Source organism: Osmia lignaria, chromosome 13 (assembly GCF_051020975.1).
Source record: "Osmia lignaria lignaria isolate PbOS001 chromosome 13, iyOsmLign1, whole genome shotgun sequence".
NCBI lineage: Eukaryota > Metazoa > Arthropoda > Insecta > Hymenoptera > Megachilidae > Osmia > Osmia lignaria.
In genome coordinates, this window is record NC_135044.1 from 6,514,280 (window position 1) to 6,538,146 (window position 23,867).

The 23,867-nt window shown below is 39.1% G+C and overlaps 3 protein-coding genes across 4 annotated transcripts; 2 read left to right on the forward strand and 1 right to left on the reverse strand.

Annotated features, from left to right (window-relative positions):
* Positions 1-414: 414 nt before the first annotated feature.
* LOC117601817 (uncharacterized) lies at positions 415-1,390 on the reverse strand. Its single transcript, XM_034319009.2, has 4 exons — positions 1,195-1,390; positions 921-1,132; positions 715-818; positions 415-640 (listed from the first exon to the last, which is right to left on the reverse strand). The coding sequence occupies exons 1-4, from the start codon at positions 1,388-1,390 to the stop codon at positions 472-474; spliced, it is 681 nt and encodes a 226-aa protein (XP_034174900.1). The 3' UTR covers positions 415-471.
* Positions 1,305-20,854, forward strand: LOC117601938 (uncharacterized). The gene is made up of 5 exons (XM_034319310.2): positions 1,305-1,865; positions 2,008-13,132; positions 13,217-13,404; positions 13,540-19,963; positions 20,027-20,854. Exons 1-5 carry the CDS (start codon positions 1,755-1,757, stop codon positions 20,341-20,343), a joined length of 18,165 nt encoding a protein of 6,054 aa, XP_034175201.2. The 5' UTR covers positions 1,305-1,754; the 3' UTR covers positions 20,344-20,854.
* Positions 20,855-21,034: 180 nt separating this feature from the next.
* LOC117601815 (uncharacterized) lies at positions 21,035-23,487 on the forward strand. Of its 2 annotated transcripts, none has more exons than XM_076691438.1 (5): positions 21,035-21,291; positions 21,766-21,943; positions 22,033-22,226; positions 22,416-22,655; positions 22,721-23,487. In XM_076691438.1, the coding sequence occupies exons 1-4, from the start codon at positions 21,238-21,240 to the stop codon at positions 22,593-22,595; spliced, it is 606 nt and encodes a 201-aa protein (XP_076547553.1). In that variant the 5' UTR covers positions 21,035-21,237; the 3' UTR covers positions 22,596-22,655; positions 22,721-23,487. The 2 variants fall into 2 exon arrangements, with proteins under 2 accessions (XP_076547553.1, XP_076547552.1); XM_076691437.1 differs by having other exon boundaries at positions 21,036-21,291; positions 21,766-21,961.
* The last annotated feature ends 380 nt before the right edge of the window (positions 23,488-23,867 follow it).

Genomic DNA, 23,867 nt, shown 5'->3' on the forward strand with positions numbered 1-23,867 from the left:
AAAAGAAGGTTGTGTTGATTGCAAGCGGAATAAAGGCTACAACGATCAGCATTCAATCATCAGTGTAATTCATTCGATATACTTCTATTAGGCTGCTCTTAGTTGAAAAGAGGAAGGAGGTTAATTGAGGATAGGTTCTAGGTTTCAGTTTAGGCTTTTTCAAGGTTTTTCCGTAGGTTTTCCTTGACTTCTCCTTAGGCTGTATCAAGATTTTCCTTAGGATCTCCCTAGATCCCCTCTGGATTCCCCTAAGGTTTTTCCTAGGTTCTCCGTAGGTTTCCTCAAAGCTTTTTCTAAGCTCTACTTAGATTTCCCATGGCATTTTCTAAGCTGTCCCTAGGATTCCCAAAGTCTTTTCCTAGGCTCCCCTAAGATTAAGAGGCAATTAATCGAAGATTCCTCTCCATACACTTGCAGAAATTATGGCATTCAAATTTTGTGATAAAGGCTTTCAAACGTGATTTTATTTCTTTAAAATTTAAATGCTTCTGTTATACATATCACATAAGCAGCCATCATATAATCATTAATAGTACTTCGCACCGTCCATCCTTCATAAAATCCTTCTGGGGTGAATACCCAGTTTGTCAGAAGGTAAGGATAATTTGCTGCCAATGCAAAATTATTACCTACTGAATATCTAAAATAAATATATTATTGAATTAATTCTGACAATAAGAAATGTATAAAAATAAAATAAATTATTTTACTTACGCGAAACAAACACTAACGAGCACCCAAATGAACATAGTGCACCTGGGTTCAGCTGTGAATTTTAATCGGGAAGGAATGTAGGGAAACTGCGATGGTTTAATTTCCTGGAATTATGGTGGAAAGTTTATTTCAATTTTAAATCAGGTATTATATTTAAATTTCGTATAATTACAAAATTTCACATTAATACAGTACTTCCTAAATACCTTTGGTTTCGGAATGCTCATCTCATATAATTTAAATACATCAAAAATTGATATGCTGGTAGCAACAAAGACACCAATGATATAATAACCATGATGACAATATAAGGAACAAATTAAACTGGCCATGCTCAAAGTGCCAAGTAATTCGTATAAAACATTACACCTTTTTTTATTCCTTTCTTCCTGCATCTGTATTATTATCGGATCGAAAACTGGAAATAAAAATCAATTATTACTAGTACAAAATAAGACTGTAAAATGAAATATTACTTACTGTATTCTCGAAAGAAAAGTTTATACACAAAAACGATGAAGGATCGGGTACTAATCGTCGCGATACCGCAGCATGCACACACAAAATGAGAAAGGAATTTCGAATATTGAACGTAAGAATGCCTTATTAAGGTATAAATACAGGATCCACATGTTAGAAATAAGTAGGAACATGATAAAATTGATTCCAGTATCATAGCATCGTTTTTCGTATAAAATTTATTAATTTATATCAATAATCAAAATTATTAATGCGTTATTAAATTTCTTAATCAATCTTACGATTATATAATTGCTGATTTTGTTCATAAACTTTTCTCCTCTGACGTTATCGTTAAATTAAATATACACTAATCGATGATTAATCATGTTAATTTGGCTGCAATTAAAAGCTTATCGATGAACGTGGTATCTTCACAATAGTTATTCTTTAACACGATGATTCGTGATCGGATTGATAAGCATGCGTTAGAAAAGTGCAAGAATCTTAACGAATGCGCGTGATATGACGCTATGCAAAATATATTCCTTATTGTGTTTTGTAAGTTGTTTGCGATATACATGGTAATAGTAGCAAAGAACGTTGATGTAACCGTCAGTACCTCTAATAGCATTGATAACAATTCTGTTAACTATAACAGTATTAATAGAACTATGATAAAAGAAACTACTGTAAGTATGAATAAATATGCAAACATTTCTATTGATTTTAAATAACAAATTATATCTTAAACAACGTTCAAAGTACTAATGTTTGAAACATAACCACTTGTGATTAATTGTCACTGTCATTAATTAATGTTGTGTATTATAGAGTGTTAATTTTTGTACAACAACAACAACAACAACTAGGTCGAAACAACTGGAAGAAAATATTTTAGGAGCCCAATGCACTGATTTATCTGAAATTCTTAAACAATGGCGAAATAAAATAATTGTACAGAATGTAGGAAGAAAGAATTTTTTAGAAAGTAATGTAGAATTAGTAAATATGGAAGAAACAGAATTAGATTCGAGGACTATTCCTATGGGGGATCACAAAGTCAGTTACCCATATCCTTTCATAGATGATATTCATCCTTATTTTTGCGACGATTTTTTACTTATAAACAAACCGCATCATAGACTTGTTAGAAATTTAAAATCAATTAGTTACGAATCCAATTTAAGATCGAATCGTAAGAAATCGAAAAGGGCAAGGAGATCGTCGAACTTATTTTTTCGTGGTAAGAGAAGAAGATCGAATCATAGTTCTATGTTTAGTGAAGATTTTAAATTTCGAAATGATTGGAACAAGACATTTTTATTAACAAGATTATTAGAACTGCCATTTTTAAAAAGTACTACAAGGAGAAATGTGGACCTTCAGCGAATTTTACGATTACCAGTCACCCAAAAAACAGTTGGTTTCGTTAAGAAAAGAAGAAAACGAGATATTAGAAGGAGAAGAGATACTGAAACGACTAATACAATTACTGAAAATAAGGAAGTGACCGCATATGTCGATGCGTTAAATATCCTTACGACAGGAACACCGCATGTTGAGTCACAGTTAACATACAATACTGAATATCAACATGAAATAGATGTTTTACAAACAACCCTGAGTTGGGTAGATCAGCATCTACTTAGCACAACTATGGTCCCAACTACAGTAGAAACATTTTCGGTAAGTGAAGATGAATCGACCGAAGAACCTGAGATATTTCATGATAAGGAATATGAAGAAGATTATAAGGAATCGTACGATTATGATGATGTAGAATCTACTACAGAATCTCCGGGATGGTATGAATACGAAGATACAACGATTACCACAAAAGAGATTACCACAACTACGATGCTTTCAATTGTAACTGTAACAAATATTTTAACAACTACTTTAATGTCAACAACTACAACATCAACAGTTATGAACGAAGTAACAACAGAAACAACTACTTCTGAAGTAACATCTACCACAACCGTAGCTCCAACATTGCCAACAACGAAAGTAGAAACTACAATTGAAAAAATTATAACTACGCCTTCAACAACAACATTAGAACCTACTACTGAAGAAAGTACAACCATAATATTAACAACATCAGAAGCGACGACTACGGAATCTACTGTTTTACCTATTACCACAATCACAGTAGTACCAACCACCACTTTAGTGGCTACTACTAAGGAAAAAACAACTGCAACAACGGAATCAGTTGAAGTACCCACAACTATAACCAGGTTACTTACGGCAATACCAGAAACTACGACTGAAGAAAGCACGACTACTGAAGTAACAATAGTAACAGCAGAACCAACAACGACTGCATCTTCCACTACTACGGTAAAAGTAACCGTGGAAAGTACGACCATATCTTCAACAACCGTTGCAGAAGAAACAACGCGAGAGCCAACTACAAGAATTACTACATTATTGCCAACAACGATATCAAAATCTACTACCACAGCCAAAATTACAACAGCTGAAGAAATAACGACAGAATCCACGAAGACCGCTATCACCACATCCACAGAAGGAACAACAAATACTCAGAAGAGTACAACCACCACTATTATTACAACAATTGAAGACACAACCACGGAGCCTACTGTTCCTTCCACTACCACCACCACAGTAGCTCCGACAACAGTAACAGTTAGTAGTACTACAGAAACTACCACTACAACTGAAATGACCACAACAGAATCCACAGAGCGTCCGACTACCACAGTTAGAAAAGCTCCAACTACAGTACCATCCACAACTACCGAAAAATCGACTACGATAGTAGAAGAGACAACTACAGAAGCTACAATTCCACCCCCTACCACCGTCACATTAGTTCCGACTACAGTAATAGCTACCACTGCTACTGAATCTACCAGTACCATAGCACCAACGACCACTGAAGTGATAACGACAGGATCTACAGAGGCTCCAACCACGATAGCAGCTACTACTACCGAAGAGAGTACATCCACCATAATTTCTACATTCACAGTGGAAGCAACAACTACAGAAACTACCGTTCCACCCCCTTCCACTGTCACAACAGCTCCGACTACAGCAATACTTACCACTGCTTCTGAAACTTCCAGTACCATAGCCCCAACCACGACTGAAGTGGTAACAACATCTACAGAAGCTCCATCCACGGTACCAGCTACTACTACCGAGGAGAGTACATCCACCATAATTACTACGACCACAGTACAGGAAACAACTACAGAAGCTGCTGTTCCACCCACTACAACCGTCACAGTAGCTTCGACCACAGTAGTAGCTACTACTGCTACTGAAACTTCTAGTACCGTAGCACCAACCACGACTGAAGTGGTAACGACATCCACAGAAGCTTCATCCACGATAGCAGCTGCTACTACCGAGGAGAGTACATCCACCATAATTACTACGACCACAGTAAAGGAAACAACTACAGAAGCTACTGTTCCACCCACTACCACCATCAAAGTAGCTTCGACTACAGTAATAGCTACCACTGCTGCTGAAACTACCACTACCATAGCACCAACCACGACTGAAGTGGTAACGACATCTACAGAAGCTCCATCCACGATAGCAGCTGCTACTACCGAGGAGAGTACATCCACCATAATTACTACGACCACAGTAAAGGAAACAACTACAGAAGCTACAGTTCCACCCACTACCACCGTCAAAGTAGCTTCGACTACAGTAATAGCTACCACTGCTACTGAAACTTCTAGTACCATAGCACCAACCACGACTGAAGTGGTAACGACATCCACAGAAGCTCCATCCACGATAGCAGCTACTACTACCGAGGAGAGTACATCCACCATAATTACTACGACGACAGTAGAGGAAACAACGACACAAGCTACTGCTCCACCCACTACAACCGTCACAGTAGCTTCGACTACAGTAGCAGCTACCAGTGCTATTGAACCTACCAGTACCATAGCACCATCCACGACGGAAGTGACAACAACATCTAGAGAGGCTCCAACCACGATAGGAGCTACTACTACCGAGGAGAGTACATCCACCATAATTACTACGACCACAGTAGAGGAAACAACTACAAAAGCTACTGTTCCACCCACTACAACCGTCACAGTAGCTTCGACTACAGTTACAGCTACCAGTGCTATTGAAACTACCAGTACCATAGCACCAACCACGACTGAAGTGGTAACGACATCTACAGAAGCTCCATCCACGATAGCAGCTGCTACTACCGAGGAGAGTACATCCACCATAATTACTACGACCACAGTAGAGGAAACAACTACAGAAGCTACGGTTCCACCCACTACAACCGTCACAGTAGCTTCGACTACAGTAACAACTACCAGTGTTATTGAACCTACCAGTACCCTAGCACCATCCACGACGGAAGTGACAACAACATCTAGAGAGGCTCCAACCACGATAGGAGCTACTACTACCGAGGAGAGTACATCCACCATAATTACTACGACCACAGTAGAGGAAACAACTACAAAAGCTACTGTTCCACCCACTACCACCGTCACTGTAGCTCCGGCTACAGTAGTAGCTACTACTGCTACTGAAACTTCTAGTACCATAGCACCAACCACGACTGAAGTGGTAACGACATCTACACAAGCTCCATCCACGATAGCAGCTACTACTACCGAGGAGAGTACATCCACCATAATTACTACGACCACAGTAGAGGAAACAACGACAGAAGCTACTGTTCCACCCACTACAACCGTCACAGTAGCTTCGACTACAGTAACAGCTACCAGTGCTATTGAACCTACCAGTACCATAGCACCATCCACGACGGAAGTGACAACAACATCTAGAGAGGCTCCAACCACGATAGGAGCTACTACTACCGAGGAGAGTACATCCACCATAATTACTACGACCACAGTAGAGGAAACAACTACAAAAGCTACTGTTCCACCCACTACAACCGTCACAGTAGCTTCGACTACAGTTACAGCTACCAGTGCTATTGAAACTACCAGTACCATAGCACCAACCACGACTGAAGTGGTAACGACATCTACAGAAGCTCCATCCACGATAGCAGCTGCTACTACCGAGGAGAGTACATCCACCATAATTACTACGACCACAGTAGAGGAAACAACTACAGAAGCTACGGTTCCACCCACTACAACCGTCACAGTAGCTTCGACTACAGTAACAACTACCAGTGTTATTGAACCTACCAGTACCCTAGCACCATCCACGACGGAAGTGACAACAACATCTAGAGAGGCTCCAACCACGATAGGAGCTACTACTACCGAGGAGAGTACATCCACCATAATTACTACGACCACAGTAGAGGAAACAACTACAAAAGCTACTGTTCCACCCACTACCACCGTCACTGTAGCTCCGGCTACAGTAGTAGCTACTACTGCTACTGAAACTTCTAGTACCATAGCACCAACCACGACTGAAGTGGTAACGACATCTACACAAGCTCCATCCACGATAGCAGCTACTACTACCGAGGAGAGTACATCCACCATAATTACTACGACCACAGTAGAGGAAACAACGACAGAAGCTACTGTTCCACCCACTACAACCGTCACAGTAGCTTCGACTACAGTAACAGCTACCAGTGCTATTGAACCTACCAGTACCATAGCACCATCCACGACGGAAGTGACAACAACATCTAGAGAGGCTCCAACCACGATAGGAGCTACTACTACCGAGGAGAGTACATCCACCATAATTACTACGACCACAGTAGAGGAAACAACTACAAAAGCTACTGTTCCACCCACTACAACCGTCACAGTAGCTTCGACTACAGTTACAGCTACCAGTGCTATTGAAACTACCAGTACCATAGCACCAACCACGACTGAAGTGGTAACGACATCTACAGAAGCTCCATCCACGATAGCAGCTGCTACTACCGAGGAGAGTACATCCACCATAATTACTACGACCACAGTAGAGGAAACAACTACAGAAGCTACGGTTCCACCCACTACAACCGTCACAGTAGCTTCGACTACAGTAACAACTACCAGTGTTATTGAACCTACCAGTACCCTAGCACCATCCACGACGGAAGTGACAACAACATCTAGAGAGGCTCCAACCACGATAGCAGCTACTACTACCGAGGAGAGTACATCCACCATAATTACTACGACCACAGTAGAGGAAACAACTACAAAAGCTACTGTTCCACCCACTACCACCGTCACTGTAGCTCCGGCTACAGTAGTAGCTACTACTGCTACTGAAACTTCTAGTACCATAGCACCAACCACGACTGAAGTGGTAACGACATCTACACAAGCTCCATCCACGATAGCAGCTACTACTACCGAGGAGAGTACATCCACCATAATTACTACGACCACAGTAGAGGAAACAACGACAGAAGCTACTGTTCCACCCACTACAACCGTCACAGTAGCTTCGACTACAGTAACAGCTACCAGTGCTATTGAAACTACCAGTACCATAGCACCAACCACGACTGAAGTGGTAACGACATCTACAGAAGCTACTGTTCCACCCACTACAACCGTCACAGTAGCTTCGACTACAGTTACAGCTACCAGTGCTATTGAAACTACCAGTACCATAGCACCAACCACGACTGAAGTGGTACCGACATCTACAGAAGCTCCATCCACGATAGCAGCTGCTACTACCGAGGAGAGTACATCCACCATAATTACTACGACCACAGTTAAGGAAACAACTACAGAAGCTACTGTTCCACCCACTACCACCGTCACTGTAGCTCCGACTACAGTATTAGCTACTACTGCTACTGAAACTTCTAGTACCATAGCACCAACCACGACTGAAGTGGTAACGACATCTACACAAGCTCCATCCACGATAGCAGCTACCAGTACCAAGGAGAGTACATCCATCATAATTACTACGACCACAGTAGAGGAAACAACGACAGAAGCTACTGTTCCACCCACTACATCCGTCACAGTAGCTTCGACTACAGTAACAGCTACCAGTGCTATTGAAACTACCAGTACCATAGCACCAACCACGACTGAAGTGGTAACGACATCTACAGAAGCTACTGTTCCACCCACTACAACCGTCACAGTAGGTTCGACTACAGTTACAGCTACCAGTGCTATTGAAACTACCAGTACCATAACACCAACCACGACTGAAGTGGTAATGACATCTACAGAAGCTACTGTTCCACCCACTACAACCGTCACAGTAGCTTCGACTACAGTTACAGCTACCAGTGCTATTGAAACTACCAGTACCATAGCACCAACCACGACTGAAGTGGTAACGACATCTACAGAAGCTCCATCCACGATAGCAGCTGCTACTACCGAGGAGAGTACATCCACCATAATTACTACGACCACAGTTAAGGAAACAGCTACAGAAGCTACTGTTCCACCCACTACCACCGTCACTGTAGCTCCGACTACAGTAGTAGCTACTACTGCTACTGAAACTTCTAGTACCATAGCACCAACCACGACTGAAGTGGTAACGACATCTACACAAGCTCCATCCACGATAGCAGCTACTACTACCGAGGAGAGTACATCCACCATAATTACTACGACCACAGTAGAGGAAACAACGACAGAAGCTACTGTTCCACCCACTACAACCGTCACAGTAGCTTCGACTACAGTAACAGCTACCAGTGCTACTGAAACTACCAGTACCATAGCACCAACCACGACTAAAGAGGTAACGACATCTACAGAAGCTCCATCCACGGTACCAGCTACTACTACCGAAGAGAGTACATCCACCATAATTACTACGACCACAGTACCGGAAACAACTACAGAAACTGCTGTTCCACCCACTACAACCGTCACGGTAGCTTCGACTACAGTAACAGCTACCAGTGCAATTGAAACTACCAGTACCATAGCACCAACCACGACTGAAGTGGTAACAACATCTACAGAAGCTCCATCCACGATAGCAGCTGCTACTACCGAGGAGAGTACATCCACCATAATTACTACGACCACAGTAAAGGAAACAACTACAGAAGCTACTGTTCCACCCCCTACCACCGTCGCCGTAGCCCCGACTACAGTAGTATCTACTACTGCTACTGAAACTACCAGTACCATAGCACCAACTACGACTGAAGTGATAACTTCAATATCTACAGAAGCTCCATCCACGACAGCAGGTACTACTACTGAGGAAAGTACATCCACCATAATTACTTCGACCACAGCAGAGGAAGCAACTACAGTAGCTACTGTTCCACCCCCTACCACCGTCACCGTAGCGCCGACTACAGTAGTATCTACTACTGCTACTGAAGCTACTAGTACCATAGCACCAACCACGACTGAAGTGGTAACGACATTTACAGAAACTCCATCCACGGTACCAGTTACTACTACTGAGGAAAGTACATCCACCATAATTACTTCGACCACAGTAGAGGAAGCCACTACAGTAGCTACTGTTCCACCCCCTACCACTGTCACCGTAGCGCCGACTACAGTAGTATCTACTACTGCTACTGAAACTACCAGTACCATAGCACCAACTACGACTGAAGTGATAACTTCAATATCTACAGAAGCTCCATCCACGACAGCAGGTACTACTACTGAGGAAAGTACATCCACCATAATTACTTCGACCACAGCAGAGGAAGCAACTACAGTAGCTACTGTTCCACCCCCTACCACCGTCACCGTAGCGCCGACTACAGTAGTATCTACTGCTGCTACTGAAACTACCAGTACTATAGCACCAACTACGACTGAAGTGATAACTTCAATATCTACTGCTGCTACTGAAACTACCAGTACCATAGCAGCAACTACGACTGAAGTGATAACTTCAATATCTACAGAAGCTCCATCCACGACAGCAGGTACTACTACTGAGGAAAGTACATCCACCATAATTACTTCGACCACAGTAGAGGAAGCAACTACAGTAGCTACTGTTCCACCCCTTACCACCGTCACCTTAGCGCCGACTACAATAGTATCTACTACTGCTACTGAAACTACCAGTACCATAGCACCAACCACGACTGAAGTGGTAACGACATCTACACAAGCTCCATCCACGATAGCAGCTACTACTACCGAGGAGAGTACATCCACCATAATTACTACGACCACAGTAGAGGAAACAACGACAGAAGCTACTGTTCCACCCACTACAACCGTCACAGTAGCTTCGACTACAGTAACAGCTACCAGTGCTACTGAAACTACCAGTACCATAGCACCAACCACGACTGAAGTGGTAACGACATCTACTGAAGCTCCATCCACGATAGCAACTACTACTACCGAGGAGAGTACATCCACCATAATTACTACGACCACAGTAGAGGAAACAACGACAGAAGCTACTCTTCCTCCCACTACAACCGTCACCGTAGCTCCGACTACAGTAGTAGCTACTACTGCTACTGAAACTTCCAGGACTATAGCACCAACCACGACTAAAGAGGTAACGACATCTACAGAAGCTCCATCCACGGTACCAGCTACTACTACCGAAGAGAGTACATCCACCATAATTACTACGACCACAGTACCGGAAACAACTACAGAAACTGCTGTTCCACCCACTACAACCGTCACGGTAGCTTCGACTACAGTAACAGCTACCAGTGCAATTGAAACTACCAGTACCATAGCACCAACCACGACTGAAGTGGTAACGACATCTACAGAAGCTCCATCCACGATAGCAGCTGCTACTACCGAGGAGAGTACATCCACCATAATTACTACGACCACAGTAAAGGAAACAACTACAGAAGCTACTGTTCCACCCCCTACCACCGTCGCCGTAGCCCCGACTACAGTAGTATCTACTACTGCTACTGAAACTACCAGTACCATAGCACCAACTACGACTGAAGTGATAACTTCAATATCTACAGAAGCTCCATCCACGACAGCAGGTACTACTACTGAGGAAAGTACATCCACCATAATTACTTCGACCACAGCAGAGGAAGCAACTACAGTAGCTACTGTTCCACCCCCTACCACCGTCACCGTAGCGCCGACTACAGTAGTATCTACTACTGCTACTGAAGCTACTAGTACCATAGCACCAACCACGACTGAAGTGGTAACGACATTTACAGAAACTCCATCCACGGTACCAGTTACTACTACTGAGGAAAGTACATCCACCATAATTACTTCGACCACAGTAGAGGAAGCCACTACAGTAGCTACTGTTCCACCCCCTACCACTGTCACCGTAGCGCCGACTACAGTAGTATCTACTACTGCTACTGAAACTACCAGTACCATAGCACCAACTACGACTGAAGTGATAACTTCAATATCTACAGAAGCTCCATCCACGACAGCAGGTACTACTACTGAGGAAAGTACATCCACCATAATTACTTCGACCACAGCAGAGGAAGCAACTACAGTAGCTACTGTTCCACCCCCTACCACCGTCACCGTAGCGCCGACTACAGTAGTATCTACTGCTGCTACTGAAACTACCAGTACTATAGCACCAACTACGACTGAAGTGATAACTTCAATATCTACTGCTGCTACTGAAACTACCAGTACCATAGCAGCAACTACGACTGAAGTGATAACTTCAATATCTACAGAAGCTCCATCCACGACAGCAGGTACTACTACTGAGGAAAGTACATCCACCATAATTACTTCGACCACAGTAGAGGAAGCAACTACAGTAGCTACTGTTCCACCCCTTACCACCGTCACCTTAGCGCCGACTACAATAGTATCTACTACTGCTACTGAAACTACCAGTACCATAGCACCAACGACGACTGAAATGATAACGACAAAATCTACAGAATCTCAATCCACGATACCAGCTACTACTACTGAGGAGAGTACATCAGCCATAATTACTACGACTACAGTAGAGGAAACAACTACAGAAGCTATTGTTCCTCCCTCTACCACCATCACCGCAGCTCCGACTACAGTAGTAGCTACTACTGCTACTGAAACTGCCAGTACTATAACACCAACGACAACTGAAGTTATATCAACAGAGTTCACGGAGAGTACTACATCCACAGAAACTCCAATCATAGTACCAGTAATCGCTACTGAAGAGAGTACAATCAGCACAATTTCTACCACCATGGTAAAAGAGTCAACTACCGAATCTACTATATCACCCACTACCCCTTCTACAATAACTTCGTCAGGAGTAGCATCAATTACTACTCTGGAAATTACGACTACTGTAGCAGCAACAACTGAAGTGGTAACTACGGAATCCGCGGAAATTTCCATAACATTCACAGAAAGTACATCCACAGTGCCAGCAACAAGTACGATGCCACCTACTACTATAGCGACTGTATCTCCAACAACTCTACCAGTGATCCCTACTGAAGAAGCAACAAGCCTAGCCTTACCCTCCTTAACTGAATTAATCACGTCAGAATCTACGATGCCTATTACTATCACACCTGTAGAAGTTCCAACTTCAATCTCAGTAGCTACTATCGCAGAAATGACAACAGCCATGATTATGACAACCATAATAGAAGAAATTACTACAGAATCTCCTATTCTGCCCACCACACCATCTGTAGTATCTCCGACAACAGTAACTACTACCACTGCTGAAGAATTAGTATCTACTACCGTAGCAGTAACTACTTCAACCGAAATTGTTACGACAGATTGGGCAATGTCTCTTGCAACTACAGCAACAGAACCTTCATCCACTTCTGAAGAAAGTACAACTATCACGATTATTACAGCCACAACTGAGGAGACTACGACGAAATTTATTGTTCCACCTATTGTCACGTCTACAGTTTCTCCAAGTATAATATTAACAACACCAATGGTTGCATTATTCACAGAGTTCACTGGAACTTCTTCTGAAACTCTCATTGAAAGTGTACCTACCACCATCTCATCAACCGTGTTGGTAACAACAGCCAGTGAAGTTTTGGTCACTCCTCTAAAAACAACGACTGGTATACTGATTATTAAATTTTTATATTTGGGATTGGTAATCGTTTAATAGTACTTGCTAATGTGTATTCAATTGCTGTTTGTAGTTATGACTACAACGGAATTTACTTCAAGTACATCAACACCATCAACAGAAGCATTAGAACTTACAACAGAACCATTTACTACTACTACTACTAGCATTCATTTATTACCAACCACTACTACTTTCTTTGTACCGCTGACAACCTTTACAACTTTAAAAATGACTACATGGCGGGCCACACCTAAAACAGTAAGTATATAGATAGTTCCATCGATTGTATTTTATAATTTTGCATATAATTGATAAAATGATATCATCGTAAGATATTTATAAACATGTATGGATGTAGACAATATTTATTTAAGAGAAGTTCTCTAACCACAGGTGAGGATATCAACATTAAAAACAACTACACCTTTCAAAGAAGAAATAACAGAATATCTTGAAATGACAGAAACGTTTCATGATATAGAATTAGAAAAGGAACATGAAGAAGAATATGAAGAAGAAGTAACTACTACAGAATATCCAACATGGTATGACTATGAAGAAGAAACAACTACTACTAAATTCATACCAGAAAGAACTACAAGGTCCACTTCACCTAAGAAAATTACAAAGACTACAAAATCAGGTACCAAAAGAACAACCTTGACGAGTGTAAAATATACGACTGCTGTTATTTCATCCATGCCAACTACAGAAATCAGAGAAATAACATCCGAATCACCATTCGTTAGTACTGAAACAACAGAACCTACAACAGAATTTGCAACTACGGAATCTATATCAATTAATATAACTACCGAAACAACTCTATCTATGAAAGTTGAGGTTGCTTCATCGTTACTAACTACAGGAATAACAGAAGCAACGTCCCCATCGATTGTTACTGAAGCAACCGAATCTACAACTGAATCTATAACTACGGAACCTTGGCTAGCTACTCTAACTGAAACGACTGAAACAGTTACATCTCTCGAGACTGTAGTTACTTTGTCTATACCAGTTACGAAAATTACAGAAGAAACTACAGAATCTACAACCGAGCTAACAACTACAACTACAGAGTCCTTACCAAGTGTCCTAACTACTGAAACAACTGAAATAACTGCATCTTTAACAGCTAGTGTTTCTTATCCGTTACTAACTACAGAAATAATAGAAATAACAACTGAAACTATAACTACAGAATCTTTGCCAACCAGTGAAACGTTCGAAACCACTGAACCAACTACATTTGTCGAAGCTAACGTTACTTCACCGATGTTAGTTACAGAAACCACAGAATTAACTACAGTGCTTACTGAAACAACCGAATCTACAACTGAATCTGTAACAACAGAATTTTTACCAACTAGTGTAACCACTGAAGCAACTGCATCCGTCGAAGTCGAGGTTACGTCTGAGACACCTACTACGGAAATCACAGGAATAACTTCAGTACTTACCGAAATAACAGAATCTACAACTGGATCTTTACCAACTAGTGTAACCAGTGAAACAACTGCATCCGTTGCAGTTGAGATTATTTCTGAGACACCTACTACGGAAATTACAAAAATAACTTCAGAACGTATTGAAACAACCGCATCTACAACTGAATCTGTAACAACAGAATCTTTATCAATTAATGCGACCACTGAAACAACTGTATCCGTCGAAGTCGAGGTTACTTCTGAGACACCTACTACGGAAATCACAGGAATAACTTCAGTACTTACCGAAATAACAGAATCTACAACTGAATCTGTAACAACAGAATTTTTACCAGGTAATGTAACCACTGAAACAACTGTATCCGTCGAAGTCAAGGTTACTTCTGAAACACCTACTACGGAAATGACAGAAATAACTTCAGTACTTACCGAAACAACAGAATCTACAATTGGATCTTTACCAACTAGTGTAACCAGTGAAACAACTGCATCCGTTGCAGTTGAGATTATTTCTGAGACACCTACTACGGAAATTACAAAAATAACTTCAGAACGTATTGAAACAACCGCATCTACAACTGAATCTGTAACAACAGAATCTTTACCAACTAATGCGACCACTGAAACAACTGTATCCGTCGAAGTCGAGGTTACTTCTGAGATACCTATTACGGAAATCACAGAAATAACTCCAGTACTTACCGAAACAACAGAATCTACAACTGAATCTGTAACAACAGAATCTTTACCAACTAGTGTAACCACTGAAACAACTACATCTGTTGCAGTTGAGATTATTTCTGAGACAGCTACTACAGAAATAATAGAAATAACAACTGAAACTATAACTACAGAATCTTTGCCAACCAGTGAAACGTTCGAAACCACTGAACCAACTACATTTGTCGAAGCTGTTACTTCACCGATGTTAGTTACGGAAACCACAGAATTAACTACAGTGCTTACTGAAACAACCGAATCTACAACTGAATCTGTAACAACAGAATCTTTACCAACTAGTGTAACCACTGAAACAACTGCATCTGTTGCAGTTGAGATTATTTCTGAGACAGCTACTACAGAAATAGTAGAAATAACAAATGAAACTATAACTACAGAATCTTTGCTAACCAGTGAAACGTTCGAAACCACTGAACCAACTACATTTGTCGAAGCTGTTACTTCACCGATGTTAGGTACGGAAACCACAGAATTAACTACAGTGCTTCCTGAAACAACCGAATCTACAACTGAATCTGTAACAACAGAATCTTTACCAACTAGTGTAACCACTGAAACAACTGCATCTGTTGTAGTTGAGATTATTTCTGAGACAGCTACTACAGAAATAATAGAAATAACAACTGAAACTATAACTACAGAATCTTTGCCAACCAGTGAAACGTTCGAAACCACTGAACCAACTACATTTGTCGAAGCTGTTACTTCACCGATGTTAATTACGGAAACCACAGAATTAACTACAGTGCTTACTGAAACAACCGAATCTACAACTGAATCTGTAACAACAGAATCTGTACCAGCTAATGCAACCACTGAAACAACTGTGCCTCTCAGAACTTCGGTTAGTTCACCGTTACCAGTAACGGAGCTCACAGAAGTAACAACAGAATCTTCATCTGTCGGCATTGAAACAGCAGCATTTACAACTGAGTTTACAAGTGAAAGCACAGAGAGTTTATCTACTAGTCCCACTACTGAAACAACGGAAACAACGATGTCTATCGAAGAAGAAATTAGTTTACTATCAATAACCACAAAAAATACAGAAATAGCAACAGAATCTTTATTTACTGCTGCTGAAACATCAGAATCAACACCCATTGAAACAACAGCAACAACGTTGTCTTCCGAAACAGTCACTTCATCATTCCAGACTACCGAGCTCTCGGAAACAACTACAGAATCTCCATCAGTTACAACTCAAGCAACAAAATCTATGCCTGAATTTATAACTACAACTACGGAGTTTATTTTTACTAATCTAACCATAGAAACAACTGAAACAACTCTGCCTACAGCAGAAAACATTACTCTACCGTTACCAACAATAGAAATCACAAAAGAATCTACCGAATTCGAAACAACAGTACCTACAATGGAGCTAATGAATATAACTGCAGAAACCTTACCTACTTATATTACCACTGAAACAACTGAAACAACACGTACATCTTTAGAGATAGTATTAATCACTATCCCTGTACCTGAAAAAGTTACCACAATTTCTGTTGTTACATTCATGAACGAAACTGTAACTTCTGCAACAGAACTGCCATCAACAATTTCTATAACAACATTTCCTTTAGTTAATTTGACCACAGAATTTACCAGCCTCAGTACTTTTGGAACCACATCGTTTGTGTATGTCACATCGTCTATAACATCCCCTGAGGTGACAACAGCAAAATTGTTTGAAACAAGCACGTCAGCTGCAGAGATATCAACTGTCGAGACAACTGAAATGACCGAAATAGTTCATGATACCGAGTTAGAGACAGAAGAATATGAAGAATACGAAGAAGAAATTACCACTGAAGAACATCCATCGTTTTATGATTATGAAGAGACAGGAACCACTGGAACAACATTAACAACACTGTCGATTGAAACGGAATACCCAACTACAACAGAAGGTGTTACTATTTTCAAGGAGAGTTCATTATTTACAACAGAATTGACTACCATGTTTGGTACCATATCCAGTGAGTTATCTGTAGTTTTAGAAACCCCTGAAACAACAACACCAATAACAGCGTTCTGGGAAGTTAATATCACTACAGTACCCTTTATAATTGCAAATATTACTGAAGAAATATCAGAATTTACAACAGAATCTATCAATGTAACTACTGAACGGATTCCAATAGTTACTGAAACAACTAAATATACAACCACTGAATTGCCAAGTGTTACTGTTACAACTGAAAGCACCAGTTTTCATACAAAACTTACAGAAACTAGAGAACCAATCACATCGTATATTACATCAATTGAGACATTTGCAGCAGAAACAACACCAATTTCTATCCTTCCTGAAGTTACAACAATTGCATCTCTTACTTCTCCTGAAGCAATCACCACAAGTGAAGAAGTTACAAGTACTGAAGAGCAGTATGGTGAAACAGAAACAATATACGATACCGAATATGGAAAAGAATATAACGAAACATACGACGAAGAAGAAGAAGAATACGAAGAAGAAGAAAGTACAGAAATAGTCAGTCCAATTTGGCATGACTACATAGAAGAAAATTTCACGTCTACAACTGAAAGTATTATCCACGTAGAAGTTACAATTACAGGGAAAGAAACAACTCTTGTAACATTTACTGAATCAGCTATTTCAATTTTGACGACAGCCTCGACCCTGTCAACGGAAATAGAAACAACATTGGAGAAGCCGTTTGTTACTGAAGAAACTACATGGTCCCTTCGTCCTGAAACAACTTCCACAGTTACAGAATTTAATGAAACCGACACGACTGAAGTGGAACTTTCCAACATTACAACCTCCGTGTACACTCTGCCATCAACTCCCGAATTTACCACCGAATCTTTGCCACAGGACTATCTAGAAGAAACTGAAAGTTACCATCTTGAAAGCAATATTACAATGCTTAGTACTACCGAAGTTACATTAACAACTTATCTAGCAACACCGATAGAAACAATGATTCATGAAGAAGAAAGACACACCCTGGAGGGGATTATACTAACAACTATTCCAACTGTACTAGTTACTCTTACATCAGGTGGTACAACAAACGAATTCCAGAAGAGAACACGTCATCGAGAGCTGAAGATAGAATTGCTGGAAAAACTTGAAGACCTGGAAACAACACAGGAGGAGATCCTCGAGGAGGAGGAAGATTTACAAAAAGAAGAAGAGAAATGGCAACAAGAGAAAGTGAGACGAATAAACGAAATGATCGAGCGAAAGAAGAAAATGAAAACATCCTCATCGGAGCCACATGGTGCTACTAAACAACCAGCTTCAATCCCTATACATGGTACAACGATTCCTCTGAAACCTACCACTTCTGCTCCTGTTAAACCGGTAACATTCGTAAGTACAACTGAAGACGTTGTCGAGAAAGAGGTAAGAAGACTAGAAAAACAAGTTGAAGAAAAACAGAAGGACTTGAAGGAAAGGGAGGATCACTTGCTGGAGAGGAAACATAGACTCCAAAGAGAGAAGGAAGAATTTGAACAGAAGATGGAGAAAATGGAACAGGAATTGTCTGCGGGAGATCTTGAAGAGAAAATGAAAACGGAGAGTGGAACAACGCACACAACACCGTCCCTGACCCAACTGCCACCCACAGAGAGGACAACCATTGAAATCAGAGAAACCACGAAGATGGGAGAAATTGGTGAAGATACTACTGACAGGAGGGTTATTCCTCAAACGTTGCACGAGGAAGAAGAAGAAGAAAAGGATTACGACGAACAAAATCCACCCATGAAAGAAAAAGATACCACGAAAATTTGCCTAAACGTCTTGAAGAATAAAACACTGGGAAGGTACAACGGGAATGTGGTGACTGAAAGAGTATGTTTACCATTTGTCCGTAGTGAAGGTAGAAAAGGCTTGGCGAATGAGAAAATGAAGATAAATAGCTTAAACCTTAAACAACACGAATGGACAGAAGGAGACTTCGTGAAAGACAGCAACCATGAAGGATTGCAAACTGAGTCCCCAGAGGATCGGTATAAACGAAACAGCATTTATCAGGAAGGGAATATTGATCCTGAGTTTCGTGCACGTTTGTTTGATGATCGAGGGAATTTTCAGCAGGTTGTTCCTGAAGAGAAGAGAATAGTGACACGAATTAACGAGGTCATTCCAATGTATGAAAATTCTAATTATGAATTTAGAGATGATAAATTTATGGTCACCAAAGCGTTAGGAAGTAATAAGGATCATTGGCAATATGATAAGAAGTACATGAAGAGATCAGTTTTGGAGATTGATGACGATGATGAGATGATTATTAAAAATAATTATGAAACAGACCATGAAGAAAACGTTTTGCAGAGGCCAACAGAGAGTACAATTTCAATATATCATACTTTACCAGCCAATGAATTTTTTTGGAAATCATTTGCTAAAAATAAAGATCCCAACAAAAAGTATGATAAAAATAGAAACACTCATTTTATGAGAAAAGTCAGATCGAGTCAAGATGATTTATCTGTGGATGACAATTCTGAGGATGACAAAATTGAGTCAACTCCAGAGGACGAAAATTTGTCAGATACTTCCATTTTTGAAAATGAAAATCAAGGTCCAAGAAGAGATCTTGAAGATGACGATGAAAATGAAGATTCAGAAGGCACTGATGGTAACACATGGGTTTTTAATTACTTGGTTTATTTAATATACTAAGGTTTAATTTTAATTGCAGGTAAAATTAGAAAAACACCTGGTCCCCAATGGCCAACTGAACCGCTGACTGCGTATCACATAGGCGGTACTGAAACATGGACTTTGGAATTTCCTGAAGTAGAGAAATCAGAATACCTGGATGATGAAAATTTTGGTAAAAGCAATAAAGATAAACGACTCAAGCGAACAACTTGCTATTATGTTCTTTTGAACAAAGATAAAGACACAATTGAAGATTCTCAAAGAGATTACAGTGATAAAATATCTGAAGATGATTTTGAATCATCTTTGAAGAAATACGTTCCAGATACTAACGAATATTTGAGTAATAGATAATATATCCAAATTTTATAGTAAACCATTCAACTGTAAAAAAGCAAATATTAATATATTTTTATATCAGGTTCTTTTATGCAGGTTTGAAAAATATGAAATAAATGAAACAGTAGTGATAGACGACATTGTAAAAATTGTACATATGTACATATATAATAAATTAATAAATTCAATTAGAAAATTAATTTAAATTTTATAAGGTAGAAATTGTTCAGCTTAGAGTGTTATCGTTTCTTTTAATCTGTTTGACTAATTCTTTTGTGGTAACTGTCGTGACCGAGGCAGCTCTTTAACAGGAAATCCAAAGTGGTCTCTAAATACTTCTCCGTCTGATAACACAGTTTATCTTCCTGAAAAATGGTTTATTTTTAATTAAACCGTTATTCGTTTGCAGTAGAAACAGAGAAGAATTTCATTAAATAATGTACATAGAGAAATGAACCAGTAATATAAATCACTTCTATAGGAAAGACTAATATTTTCTTTCTTTTTCGGGTATTTAAATAACGTTAATAAGGCAAAGATATACTTATCTATTAATTTAATAATTATCTATAATTATTTGTCATTTTTTTTTAATGTTTTAAAAAATTCTTTACTTTTTTGATAACGAATAGGAAGTGGATTTTAATATCAAAAACCAAAATAATGAAACGGATGTTGATAATGACAGAAGGGATATCGTTGGTCACGAAAAAAACATCAAATCAGTCGTGAACAAGTTGTCTACGCTATTAGTTTGGTAGCCAACAACGATCGCTTTTCTTCTTTACTTGACTGAAGTAGAAAATATTTTCGTAGAAGGATTTTTAATTGAGGTTCATTTAATACTATAAACGTTTTATCAAATAAAATTATAAAAAAGGAAGCTACATATTCTTATAATAAAAGAACATGAGGACCGAAATACATGTGTCACCTGTAATTAAGATTGCAACTGTGATATTGGTAAGTTTAGGAAGTTTCTTTTGTTAGAATTAAAAAATGTTGTTTATAATTATTAGATACAGAGTTTGAATTTAATTAATTTTTCAATTTCGTATCATTTCTATATTATTCAGTTTAAAATATTACTATGAGTATTTATTTCTATATTACTTAATTAAAAATTTTCCTATTTCCATAAATTTTAATTTAGAATCTTGTATCATTTTTTCTGATATTATTAATCAATTTTTTGAAAATTAATCAGATATTATTTATCTGTCAATTCTCTAGATTTGCTGAATTCATTATTGAAATTATGTCCACCCTGTACTGTAATTGTTTATTAATCTATCTTTATCTAGCTAAAGTTCTCAAAGCTACAGTTAGTCATTGATTACTGGGAAGTTTAACCTTCTTGCACCAAGCATCAGATGCTGCTTCAGAAAATTCCATCCAAATCTCTGAAATTAAAATGTCTATTTCTTCTTTTTCAAGGTTCTCCTTAATGTCGACGTTTCCTTTCAACAATGGTATCAGCGTCCTCTTCCAACCAATGGTAACTACGAAAGTCCCGATGATCAATTTTCGATTGTTGACAGCAATGATAACCCGAGGGACCGGTTAAATTGGTTCAATCGAAAATATTCAAGCAGAACAACACAGTATCCTGGCAGTAATACAAAGAAAAATGGTTACCTATTTTCTATTCTAATAACATGTTCTTTTTATTATTATATAGTTGTTATATGATTGTTTGTTCAGAAAATGACGCGATGCAGAACGACAATATTATCTTCCCGGATCAATATGTACAAGCACCTAAAAATCGCTTTGGAACAATATCCCCTTGCCGTGGGGAAACGTTTTGCGAAGACGATACGGATTATCCCACGGATGTCGTGAACAGAATAATCGAAAATCATCAAGAACTTCAAAGTTACCAAATCGATGACACAGTTAGTACTTCATTTACATATTTTTGATAACTGAACAACACCTATGTAGAGGAGCAGCTTAATCTCATTTTCTAAATTTTATAGTATGTATTTCTTTAGATATTTAGATATTTTTTATTATTGCAACTGAAGAAGTAGGTTTCATTATTTTTTCTTTTACATAATTATAAATGAATTTTTCCCTTGCAGTCCGAGTTTATTCGTGGAAAGTCAAGCGATCCTCAAACACTACAACTATGTCCCTCTATCGTAAGTTTGCTTCAACGTAAATATTTTTATCAAAAATATTGTCACTTTTCTTTTAAATTTGTTGCATGCTATTTAGTCGAAACCCAATTATCCAAAGAAAGGGAAATCGACAACAGGTGAATGGATGTACATCGTGAATACCTCTAATTTTACGCAGGGAGTATGGACAGAAACTTGCGTGTAAGTAGTTTAATGTTTCATGAAAAATACTATTAGTTGTCTGTTATATATAACAAATTTTACAGAGAACACGGAAAAGCATGCAGTTTAGACAATACCAGCGTCCCCTACGGTTATGTTACTTCCTGTAAACAAACTTACGTAACTCGTGTACTTATAGCAGTGGACAAAAGTAATCGGCCTGTTCCTCAGTCATTTAAATTGCCAACAAATTGTTGTTGCCATGTTGAGGCCGCCCTTGATGGCACAATTGCCGGTTGAGGATATAAAAGAAATTGATCATAAATACAGAATAACCCTCGAACTAAATCTACGAAATATATACAAAGAAATTTGATTAACTTCTTAATTTTTTAATTTTTTAATGAATAGGTTTCATACATTGGGAAAGAAATAGTGTACAGTTTTTAGAATAGATATACTGTATAGTAGGCCTGGGTGACTCAAGGCGCGCGCGGCGCATGCGGCTTTTGTCCCCACTCCTCGGCGACCCCCGTCATGCACATGCGCGGCGCAGCTGCAGAGTGAGGAGTTAGTAGTAGGGTAACTGATAGATCAGGACAGCGGTAGGCTAACAGAACAGCAGGGAGGATGTTGCCCAAACCTGCTGTGGGGTATAATATTAAATTCAAACTGTTTCTGTCTGAATAGTTCGCCTTTCGAGGGTTAACACGATGCACTCTATTTCAGTTTTTTCATATTTTATGAGAAAAATTTACAATTACTTGTCACTACATATACATATAATTATGTTTTTAATACTCTCAATTATCCATCTATTTCTTCTGTTACCAATTTTCAGAACAATAACTTGAAAATTGTATTTAATTCTTTTTTTAGAATTATAATAAAAAATTTTTGCTGTAGCATTTAATTAATTATAATTATAAAATAATATCGATACAAATACAAACCCAGATGGGCACAAGGACAGATAATTACAGAATGTAATTTAGTCGAACATTTGTTTTGCTTTATGTACGTGTTAGGTTTTTAAACGAGTGATATGAATAACAGGTGTCACACACACCGCCGCGTACGTCAATATGATGGTTAACCGTGAAAAATTGATAAGCATTTTATCGAAAATACGATTCGCAAACAATTGAAGATACAAATGTTTAATACCATTAAACTCTGTATACTAACAATAAGTAAGAGATTTCTTCAGATCGTTCGATTGAGGTTTCAAAGTTAGCTCTCCTTTCTAAA